Below are 12,137 nucleotides of genomic sequence, written 5' to 3'. Positions count from 1 at the left end.
TTTCTCCTCTTAAATTAAGACCGTCTTTAGGGAGACTTACGGTAAATGTAGCGCTACAACGGTCCCGATACAAATAAGAAATTAAAGAATGACTAAGAGAACATTCACCATTATAATTTGACCAACTTCATATCCAAAACTGTGTAATAAAAACAAGAAAAACAACTTACTATAAATCAACCCAGAAAAGTATATGGGATTATGAAAAAAAAAGTCCACCCATTTACACTAATTTTCACCTTTATAATTTGACCAACTTCATATGTAATTCAATGCAAGATCAATTGTCTCTTTCAATCTGTGTTAAATTCTCTGATTTTGTCAGAAATTTTAATTATAATTGTTGAATTATTCAACTACAATTTGTAGCTAAACTTTGAATATTTTAATCATTCATAACATCATCAAAATCCTCAAAATCCCCAAAATTCTTTCATTGTTGGAGTTCTCCCCTCTTTCTTCCAAGGTATGTGTATTGGTTTTATTGACTAAAAATTGCTTATTTTGTGTGTGATTTTAAGTTTGTATTTGTCCCATTAACTTTTTACTCTCCCCGTCCCAATTATTTGTTTTCGGGTATTTTAATCAAAGGTAAACAAATGACTGACCCGTGACACATATGAGCTAGCCAAATTCTATGGTTCTGAAAATTGGACTAATAACCCAGTTCATTACTGGCCAATTTGGGTCTTATGGTGTTAAAAAGTTTTAATCTTGAGCTTAATTTTGTCATACATTATGTATTTGTTGTGTTGGGTTTCAATTATTTTCTGGGTTAAGTTTCTACTCCCTCCGTCACTATCATTTGTTTATATTTGATTAAATACCGCTTACAAAGAATAAAAAAAGGTAAACTAAGACTTTTACTTGCTTTCTACTGAATCTGCTCCATAATTTCTTATGTTTTCACTTTTAGCTCTTGGATAAACAAACTTAGTGTTGTACTATTGTTACTCCCTTGTCCCGATCATTTGTTGTCCTTTTCCATATTGGGGTGTCTGAGTTGTTGTCTTTTCTATTTTAAGAATGAACTTCAAGAACAATTTGATCATTCACCCTTAATTTGTTCCACTTGTCATTTGGTAATTGACCCTTTCATCTTTTCTTGGTCTTTGTGCCAAAACCAAAGGACAACAATTGACCGGGACGGAGGGAGTATTTATGTATAATGAGCTGATATTTGTACCTTAAAGTTTATCTTTTACTAGAGTGTTCACTTGGGGTACCTGAAATGGAATTGCAATATTTGTGTATTGGGTGATTTTGTTGAATTTGTATGTATTTAGCTGCATATACTTATATCATGTTGATATTGTCGATTCGGGGCTGTTTTGTTGGATTTTCATGATGAAACCTTACTAATTTAGGCTTGCTTAGAATGGGTGATTGTTAGTTTGATACTCCTACTAGGGCAATGAAGTTCAAATTAAAGTAGGTAACGAAGAGAAGACAGTTTTTATCCATTACGGAGTAATAGTTAGCCACCTTACGCGTAGGGTTACTCTAAATGGGGGTAATAGTTCCCTACCATCCTTTTTCCCTCCCTTCAGGCCTTCACCTCCATCACTACTCTCATTGGCCTTTATTAGCTAGGACGGAGTAATAACTACGCTCATTTAAGTATTGTGTGATTGAGTACTAGTACATGCTTGTTTGATGATGATCAATAAATGTTATGTAGGGGACAGATTGGTTAATCAAGTTGCATCGACGTGCTGGACATTATGACTTGCTTTCCTTGCTTTTCTGGAAGAAGAGCCAATTCTGCGTTCGAACCAACATCGGACTTTGATGGAGGTATTATAAAAAATTTCTGTGTGAAATTACGGAACTAATATGCCTCATAGATTCTTTTCAACGTCAATGAGACTTCTACTTAAGCATGTCATTGTGTTATCTTTGACTCGATGAACTTATGCTCCCAATCAAGGCTCAAAGCTATAATGCAAGTCACTTTATTTTGTTATGCAAATAGGGGAAAGTCTCTAAACTGGGAAATTCAGTACAACAGCAAAGCCTTATTTAATCTATATAAGGGAAATTTATTTGCGAGGCGTCCCTTGTAAAAACTCCGTATCTTCTTTAGCTAATGATAGAACCTTGAAATGGAACATTTGCATAAATTTTTAGATTTCCTTCTACATGAATGGCCACATTTGGCCTCTTTACAGTCTGAAAGCTGTAGAAGTGCATTACTTCATTAAATTTCTACTTTTCTATTTGATGTTTTGAACTTATGTCGCTTTTCTCCGTTTTATTATGACTTGCCAATGGGAAGGAAAGGATGCTGAAGTGGGTCCATCAGATTGGCTTTCATGTACGTAATGCTTGCTCTTCCATAAGCGTTCTCATATTTTTCAAGGCAGCATGCATGCTTCAATATCTGATTGCTTGCTTCTTCTTTATCTAGATGCGGAGAACGTACAGTTCTACACCTACAAGGAATTACAGAGTGCAACAGATAATTTCAACAAGCAGAATAAGATTGGCCAGGGAGGTTTTGGATCTGTATACAAGGTAAATTCTGCGATACACATGTGACTGCCCCTCATAAACAACTGATTGCTGATGTTATTATAAGCCTTATAGCAGCAACATAAACAACATTAACTCGGTGCCTCAAAGACTTCTGCCTAAGGAGGGGTAAGGGGGTCGCGTGTAGCCAGCCGTTCCTTAGTTTTGGTCTGTTGGAAACATAAACATTAACCAAATGACTGACTATATGTGTGCTCTTCTTATATTGTGAGATGGTAGTACGTGCTTGTTTTTCCGAAACAGTTCAATATAGGCCATCTAGAAACAACCTATCCATGTGCTCAACAGGGGGTACAGTCGTACTACTGTTACATCTTGATCAGGAAAATGACCTATCCATGCAGTCTCGTTTCAAGGGCTAGCTATATTGTGCTGTGAAAGTCGAAATCCGCCTCATGGCAGCTATTATGTCATGTTCTGAAGATACACACTTTCTTTGACCAGGGAAAGCTCAGAGATGGAACCCTAGTTGCTATTAAAGTACTATCACCAGAATCAAGACAAGGCTTGCGGGAATTTTTGACAGAATTAACTGTCCTTGCAGATATAAAGCATGAAAATTTGGTTGAGATGTTAGGTTGTTGTGTGGAAGGAGACAACAGAATTTTGCTCTCAAGGTATCTAGAGAACAATAGCCTCGCAAAAACCCTACTTGGTAAGCTCATGTCGTAAATCTGAAAGCTTAGATTCCACTTTGGCTTCAATTATGATAGTGGTCTCGTGATAAGATTATCATGACACTGACCCATATGATTGGAAAAGTTTGTTGAATACGGTTGGTACATAATAAAAAGACGAAACTGTCTCACACGATACTAATTGGTTCATTGTAGGTCTGAGCCGTAACACAATCAACTTCAGCTGGATTATAAGAAGAGACATATGTATTGGTATTGCTAAGGGCCTCGCCTTCCTACACGAAGAAGTTCAGCCTCATATCATACATAGAGATATCAAAGCAAGCAATATCCTGCTAGACAAAGATCTTACTGCCAAGCTTTCAGATTTTGGACTGGCAAAACTTATTCCTGCTAATATGACTCATGTCAGTACCAAAGTTGCAGGCACACTGTAAGTTAACAGATTCCGGTTTTTAAGTTTGTTAAAAATGCTCATTTTTGCTAGATGCATAATTTGTGCTGAATCGCTGAATGTGAAACATACGAATCAGATTTCGACAAAACATGGTAGATTGTGATTTGTCTTTTTTTTTTTTCAAAATTTCGCCACGTGACTTGGCATAAATGAGTAAATGACTGTTGGTTGATTGCAGAGGCTATTTGGCACCTGAATATGCATTGCGAGGCCAGTTGACAAGGAAAGCTGATATTTATAGTTTCGGCGTTCTTCTTTTGGAAGTAGTATGTGGAAGATGTAACAAGAATCGGCAGCTACCTGCTGGAGAGGAATATCTTTTACAAAGGGTAATGCAATTTTTAGCATGTCCCTTTCCTGTTATATGACATTTTTTGTCGAATAATTTGGGTTGATCGTAGTTTCGTAGTGTTCATTTTTGTCTTATCTAATATGTTGGTTTCATGTGGAAACCGTCTCAAATAAGTTTTTGTGATTGGTCTAAACCTTATCCAGGCATGGGCAATGCTGAAGCAAGGGGCACTGGTGGAATTGGTCGATGAAGCGTTTAGAGGGGATATAGACGTAGAAGAGGCAAACCGATTTTTGAAGATTGCACTTCTATGCACCCAACAAAGCCCAAATCGACGGCCAGTGATGTCTAGTGTAGTCGGAATGCTACAAGGAGAGGAAGATGTGTCTGATATGAACATTACACAACCAGGAATACTTTCAGACTTGAAGGATGTCAAAATTAAAGAAAACCAACAGAATAAAAACATCAAGAATTCATCTCAACAGTTACAGCAGTCCGATCTGACTCGTCCTACGTTCACCTTCACATCTATAGGTGCCGGGAGGGACTGAGCATTCATAAATCAATGTATTATTATTGTAAAATTATCTCAAATGGGAACTAATATCATTGCATTGGAAAAATATGACAAGTATAAAAAAAAAAAATTCAATATTTTTGTCTTTTTTTTTTTTTTTTTTTTTTTTTTTTTTTTTTTTAATACAACAGCAAAGACGAGCTTAAAGGCGAAAGAGGCTCAAACACGGGTGCCATTAGAAGAGTATTAAGCCTTCCAGAATCGACAATGTTCTTATCAGGTACGAAACTCAGCTTGAGGCTTGACAGTCGGTTTAAAGTTTAAACTTCTGGTTGAGATGATTGTTTTCTTAAGCTTTTGGTTGGGAACTACGCGGGAGGTGGTAGTATCCATCTTCTCCAATCTTCCCGTTTCCTGATTTTATCACCTTGTACTTCAACTACAGTAGACGGCCTCAGAGCTTCCAATATAACGAGAATATCCCTCGTCAATTTCTTGACCATGTTGAAATTTGCAACTACACCAATACAGACCCATCCGTTTTTATCCATCCGTTGTCGCAGATATTCGTCTTTAACCAGATTATCAGTACTGAAGTAATAATCAATCTGCTTCATGATCTTCGAACGTAGCTCTAAATCCAATGGAGTGTAAAACGGGAAAGGTGCGACAACCGTCGGGTTTGATAACAGATAACCAAAACGTACACCGGGAGGCGTCATAGGATTTCCTCTAACACTTGGAGCAACTCTTGGCTGCATTGAACCGCGACTCCTGCTATTATTATTATAAGCCATTAGTAAAAGTATATGAAAAAATAATTCGTAAACAAATATTAATATTAAAATTACTAATAAAATTCTCTCTTAAACAAGTCTAATGTTCTTCCGATGTGAAATTTTAGAATCTACTATTACATGAGTCCTTTATTTATAGCGAAGTTCTCATAAGTCATACCTTCTGACCATATCCTAATCGAGGTACGTTTCCTAATCCTATCTTAATTTATACTCTTACAATATTTTAAGTAAAAAAATAAAAAAACAATATTTTAATTACAATTTAAATCCTAATCCTATGCCAGTAGGTGTTTGCAACAATTGCAAGTGTACGTCAAGTTTGTTATCGTACTCCTCAAGTCCAAGTAGGCTTTGTATACCGTTAGTAGCGGAGCAGGGTTAGTAAAAACGGTTGTCTCCGCTGAATTGAACAATAAAAAAAATTAAAACTTTTTAACTAAATTTTTGTTTTAGACTTTTAGTTAACTCTATTACATTATCGGTCTATAACGTCAAATTCTCATTCTCCCACTATGACTAACATATAACTGATATAAGTTAGTTTAATGACTTTTCTACCCGCCCATTCCAAGTAGAGTATATACTTACCCTTAATTAAAAAAATACATCGTACAAAAAATATGAAAAGTACATAACTAACTGAAACAATACAATTATCCCTATGTGTTGGAGGTTCAAATGGTATTTCAAAATTCATGTGAAACAGCATTATTTTTATTTTTATTTTTATTTTTATTTATTTTCTAATTTGTAATTCCTTGTTAAATGAGAAGGCTAATATGAAGTAAATTACAATTTTATCCCCAACAATAGATACAATTTGCCCCACGTAGTTAGGTAAAATTTTCGATGATCTCGGGTTTAAATCTCACCAAAAACAATCTCGCGAGTCTTTCTAAATACCATTTTTCCCGAAAAACAAACATTTCTATAGCGTAGAAATACCAAAACCCTCCTAAAACCCTCGTACAAAACTACTCCGTATTAAATACGTACTCCCTCCATTCAACTCCACTTTGCAACTATGCTTTTTGCGCGGGTATTAAGAAACGGATTAAAAAAATTATTAAAAGTACATAGGGAAAGGGAATGGTGGGGTTAAAGATATTAAAAAAATATAAAGATGAGTTTTATGGTGGATTTGTGTGGGGTATGAATGACATTTTTTGTAAATATAGATTTTCAATAAGGATATAAAGGTCTTTTACATGTCCAAATAAGGAAACCTGTAAAGTGGAGTTGAATGGACGGAAATAGAATACTTGTAAAGTGGAGTTGAATGGAGGGAGTACATCAGTTGGAAAGACGAACATATCCGTTACACCGTCATCGTCATCCAGGGTTTCCTTTCCTTGCATCAACAATGTCAACACCACGTCTCCTCTTACTCTCCCGCCGTCTCACCACCGCAACTTCCTCTCTCATCTCCCGCTCTCTCTCCTCCACCGCCGCCGAAGTTCACTCTCCTCAACGCCGCAGTCTCCGCCGTACACCTGCCTCTCATGACGCCATCTTCCCCGCGGTTGTTCTCCACGCACCACGCGCCGTTGTTGGATGGTTGCGATTTTGAGCATTGGCTTGTTATTACTAATCCTCCGCCTGAAGATTGGTCTCGTGGTCAAATCATCGATTCTTATGTGAAAACCCTTGCTCAAGTCACTGGAAGGTACATATATATGTTCGTTTTTCACTCATTATTTCAGTTCTCGCGAATTCTTGTATAAGGCGGCCTATATTAATTAGTGTTTTTTGTGGATTCATTTTTATATTATATTATATTAGTATAAAATCGGCTTAATTAAATAAGACCAATTGATTCACTTTATGCAATGTAAATATTTTCACAAATTTAATGATATAAGAGTACAAGTTAATTTGGATCATTAATTTTTACGTGAAAAGTTGAAAACCCTTGCTCACCCCACGGTAATTGAAGAGGTCCAGTGATAGGCTTAAATGACTAGTGCTTAAAGAGATTGGAAGTACTACTCATATCAACAAAGTGCACTTTCTTTTATGGTCATCCATGCGAAAGAATTTCAAAGTTAAGCGTGTTTGACTGGGAGTAGTCTTAGGATGGGTGACCTCCTGGGAAGGTTTCCGAATGCGCATGAGTGAGGACAAAATGCGCTGTAAATGACCCGTGTTGATCTGTGGGCCATGTACACAGCCTGGTGAGCTATCATAAGTAACCGCTCCCGACCCGGTTTGGGCCGGAGTGTTACAAGTCCTATGGACGTATATATACACTCGTCGTATATCTTATTTTTCGCTCATAATTTCACTTTATTTATGCAGTATAGTTTTTTTATCTCAATTGTTATGCACTTATGCTGTATGCGCCTGTATGGAGTACATGTTAATTTGTTTATGTATAATTTCTTCGGTTTTGCTCATAATTTCTTGGGATTTTCTACCGAGTACCCCTTGTTTTTCAAAGTTTTGAACATATAGAAGGTTTTGAAAAATTATCTAATATAACCCGGAAATAAATTATTAGTCCCAAAAATACCTAAAATACGGAGTATCATAATTCTAGATTTTTAAGGTGTAAATTTGTTATACGTAAAAAAAAATAAAAAGTTATATGTTGATTAGTAAACAATGATTATATTAAAAGCTCATTGTATTTCCGGATGGAAAATCAATTAAAATCGCTCAATTTGAGCATTTAGGTTTGAGACGGAGTTTTAACACGTTGGGGGGCTATGGTGTATGTGATTTTGTAAGAGAAAAACTTTGCATTGTTTTTGGTTAACAAATTTAGTGTCTCTTCAGTGAGGAGGAAGCGAGAATGAAGATATACAATGTCTCTACTAAACACTATTTTGCTTTCGGGGCGCTTATCTCTGAGGAGGTAGCAAACCAACTCAAAGGTTGGCCTGCTTGCCTTATTCTGCGCCAGAGTTGAGGTTTTCGTGTTAAACTGATTTTCGTATGTTTTTAATATTATGCAGAGATGAAGAACGTTTGCTGGGCGATCCCTGACCATTATCAAGATGTGAAGAATAAAGATTATGGGGGTAAGACGAGATAGTTTTGATTTGTCTCCAAATTGCCCTCCTTCTTATCGTATTGCTCTTACTAGTGTCTGTCGGTTTTTTCAGTAGTTGGCGTTTTTTTCATCATCTTTTCTCTTTTCTGGGGCAGGGGAACCCTTTATCAATGGCCAAGCTGTTCCCTATGATCCAAAGTATCACGCGGAATACGTGAGGATACTAGATCACAGACCGAGGCCCAGACCCAGACCCAGACCCATTAAACTTCACAACTCTGATCACGCGCTAAACGAGGAAATGCCTGTTTTCAAAGAACCCTATAAAACCCGAGCCTACAATCAACTCGTGGCTCAAAATCTACCCAAGGAAACCATGGATCGTTGTGTAAAAATTCTCAAGTGTGTCTTCAACACTGGAAGACAGTTCGACATCACATGGTATGACTCGTCCCCTGCTTTTTCTTTCTTCAAAAACGCAATAGAGGTTCAGAAATGGAAGGAGTTGTTATCTATGACAACGCCGGTCTCTGTGTCTGAATTAGTCCAATTCTATGCCACTGTTGAGGTAAATGTTGCTGAAGGCCGTCTCTCGGCCTTAATAAATGGGAAACCATTTGTTCTCACCATTACCCAATTAGCCGATATTCTCAAAATACCAACCCAAGGTCTTTCTCACTTCCCCAAAAGAGAATGGGAAACTATTGACAACATTACCCCTCTCCAAGTCACCAAAGCCCTTTACCCTAAAGCCGGTGATCTCACCACTTCCCAACGATTCTTTCACAACTTTGTCTTTCGAGTTCTGACACCAAACAATGATAGTCGTGGTCGTTGCTCCATTCTTGAGATGTTTCTCATATATCATCTCATTCGCCATCTCCCTATTAACTTACCCGCGTTAATGTTTCATTACATTAATGAATTGGCTCACATATTCAAGGCCGGGGATGCTAAGAAGAGCACGGTTGTGCCATATGGGAGTTGGTTGTCCTATATTTTTGTGATCTCGGATGTTGTTGACCCAAACGCCGTTGGGGTGGAGAAGCTAAGTGATGTCATGAAGGAGGGTGTGCTCTCTAAGATGTTTCTAGAAGTTCGTAATAACCAACTGGTGCGCAGGTTGCGGAATTTGTAAGGTACTCGTACAGTCGTACTACATTCACCTTCACATCTATAGGAGCTGAAAGGAACTGAGCATTCATAAATACGGAGTATATTAATGTAAAACCATCGCATATGAAAATTAGCGTTCATAAATTAATTATTGCATTCGAAAAATATAACAAGTAGTATAAAAATAAAGAAAATTCAATATTATTGAATTTCTTTTTATTTATACGTTAATTTCAACTGGTAATTATTAGAGTTATAACAATATGTTTGTAAACCATAAAATTTACGAACCTGCAATAATAATTAAAGAGGCAAACAAATAATACGGTTTGATAGTAGTACGAGGGTCTTATCAACTTATTACATCCGTCATTTGACTTAATTCATCTGTTCTCCTTAAACCCTAAAGGCAAAATATTCTAAAATATTCTATCCTAAGATATTAAAGATACTAAAAAATAAACCGATAACAAAATAAAAATTTTGGTGTCTACAATGTTAATGTCACTACGGAAATACAACAGCAAAGATGAGCTTAAAGACTAAAGAGTATAAGCCTTCTTGAATCGACAACGTTCTTATCAAGTGTGGAACCGAGCTTCAGACTTGACCATCGGTTTTAAGCTTTTGGTTGAGACGATATGATTGTTCCCTTAAGCTTTTGGTTAGGAACTACGCGGGAGGAAGCAATACCCATCTCTTCCAATCATCTCGTTTCCTGATTTTATATCCTTGTACTTCAACAACAGTAGACGGTCTCAAAGCTTCCAATATAAAGCGAATATCCTGAGTCAAATTCTTAACCTTATTAAAATTTGCAATTACGCGAATAAAAACCCATCCGTTTTCATCCATTCTTTCTCGCAAATATACGTCTTTAATCAAATTATCATGACTGAAGTAATAATTAATCTGCTCCATTATCTCATAACGTAGCCTAGGAACCAATGCAGGATGAAACGGAACAGGTGCAACAAACGGCCTATTCGGAAACCAATGAACATAAGGCACATGACCATGAGGCATCATCGGGTTCACAAACGGCCTAGGTGGCGGTGGATGACTAAACGGAGTAAAACCGAGTGGAGGATTTCCCCAAAACCTTGGTGGCTGACCCTGCCTCGAAGGGTATCTCCCGTTATTATAAGCCATACTTCTAATAAAAGTGTAAATTTTCGGAGTTTCTTATAAATTGTATTGTATTGTATTGTACTAATGTCTGAATATGAATACACGAGTCCCTTATTTATAGTGTAATCTCATACCCTACGATAATAGGACTCTAACCGTATGTATTTTCACTATTTCCTAATTTTAATAAAATAATTTTCCTAATCCTATCTTATGTTAAATTCCTACAATATTTTTATATTTCCTTCTTTGCTCATGGTTAGCTATAATCCGTTTCAATGACGGACTCCATAAGGTAAGTCCTATGATAATAGTAGTACGCATCTATGTTTGAAAATTTCCTTAATAAAAGAGACGATAAATTAAAATAACTGTTAACTGAGACGGAGGGAGTAATTTGTAATTTTCACAGCTACAATGCAAACTTTCGTATGATTATTATTATCCAAATTGTCTTTGTAATTACAAAGTGGATGTGAATAGTTTTTTTTTTCTTTTTTTTTGGCAACGCTAAAACTAAATGAGTTGGTGTTTAATTCCTCTTATCATACCGTATAAGAGTTTGTTATTATACGTATACACCGTCTTGTATAGCGGCTTACTTATGTTCTACGAAGTATTATAGTAGGGTTTTTCTATATGGTACTCTGTATTTTTTTCAAATTTTACATGATATCACTCGCTTTTCAAAAATATTAGTGGTATACCCTAAATTTAATGAAAATGTCTTAAAATACCCAAAATGTTCTAATCCGACTCTTTTAATTATTTTGTTTATACATTTTTGATTGATTTTTTGGCAATAATTTGTCGTGTCACTAACATAAACAATGTTTACTCAATCGTAAACATGTTTCCTTTACAAAATTTAACTAATTAAAAACGTGATTTTTAGCAATTTGGATATTTTAAGAATATTTTACTTAGTTTAGGGGTACTATTGATGTTTTCAAAAAAATAGGAATAATGTAGAACTCGAAAGAATATAGGAGTATCAGACTACCGTTGTATTTGAAGGATCCTCACAAAGATAAAGCCTCTAAAGAGCATGTGCACTCATGGGGTGCCCCAAATCTTCTTTCTCTTTTCCACATCATTTATTCATTTTCCACTAACTATTTAATCTACCCTCCTCATTTCACAATTACTTACTACATCAATGGGGTTTCCCAAAGTCATTTTTCTACCTTTTCATGGCCCACCAAAATTTATCGACTTGTAAATGTGTCTATTGAAAAGTTCAATTGTTTGTTCATATCCATGGCTTTTGCCTTTGAGAACCTACTCTATATAGTGGGCAACTCCATTAATTGGGATACTAGAAGCATTCATGGGGCTCCCCATAATAGGAGAGAGGTAGCATTTAAGGCAATAGAAATACAACGATATACATGTTCTAAGGGAAATTAGCGGCTTATCTCCCTTTCTAATTTTTGAGCCAACAACATGTTCTATTAAGGAGGGTATCAAAGGTGAAGCCGCTAGTTTAACTAGCGGTTTTGTATGTTGTATCAAGTTACAACAACTTTCGTGCTAATGACCAATGAAAAGGATAAAATCACTAGTTAACCAGCCGATTTTACTTTAAAAAAAAAAAAAAAAAAAAAAAAAAAAAAAAAAGAAAAAAGAAAAAAAAGTCACGAAAACGACAAT

The 12,137-nt window shown here is 36.1% G+C and overlaps 2 protein-coding genes across 5 annotated transcripts; one reads left to right on the top strand and one right to left on the bottom strand.

Moving 5' to 3' along the window:
* The first annotated feature begins 111 nt into the window (after nucleotides 1–111).
* LOC141647012 (cold-responsive protein kinase 1-like) lies at nucleotides 112–4,583 on the top strand. 4 transcript variants are annotated; one of them, XM_074455041.1, is made up of 8 exons: nucleotides 112–466; nucleotides 1,682–1,797; nucleotides 2,279–2,317; nucleotides 2,411–2,517; nucleotides 2,980–3,190; nucleotides 3,369–3,606; nucleotides 3,809–3,959; nucleotides 4,126–4,583. In XM_074455041.1, exons 2-8 carry the CDS (start codon nucleotides 1,725–1,727, stop codon nucleotides 4,474–4,476), a joined length of 1,170 nt encoding a protein of 389 aa, XP_074311142.1. In that variant the 5' UTR covers nucleotides 112–466; nucleotides 1,682–1,724; the 3' UTR covers nucleotides 4,477–4,583. The 4 variants fall into 4 exon arrangements, with proteins under 4 accessions (XP_074311142.1, XP_074311144.1, XP_074311143.1 ...); XM_074455043.1 differs by lacking the exon at nucleotides 112–466 and adding an exon at nucleotides 715–849 and having other exon boundaries at nucleotides 4,126–4,578; XM_074455042.1 differs by lacking the exon at nucleotides 112–466 and adding an exon at nucleotides 1,129–1,274 and having other exon boundaries at nucleotides 4,126–4,578.
* A 5,442-nt stretch (nucleotides 4,584–10,025) lies between these two features.
* On the bottom strand, nucleotides 10,026–10,505 carry LOC141648601 (la-related protein 1B-like). The gene has a single exon (XM_074457328.1). The coding sequence runs from the start codon at nucleotides 10,503–10,505 to the stop codon at nucleotides 10,026–10,028; it is 480 nt and encodes a 159-aa protein (XP_074313429.1).
* Nucleotides 10,506–12,137: the final 1,632 nt, after the last annotated feature.

This window comes from Silene latifolia, chromosome 3, assembly GCF_048544455.1.
Source record: "Silene latifolia isolate original U9 population chromosome 3, ASM4854445v1, whole genome shotgun sequence".
NCBI lineage: Eukaryota > Viridiplantae > Streptophyta > Magnoliopsida > Caryophyllales > Caryophyllaceae > Silene > Silene latifolia.
This window is presented reverse-complemented; position numbering and strand designations above follow the sequence as displayed.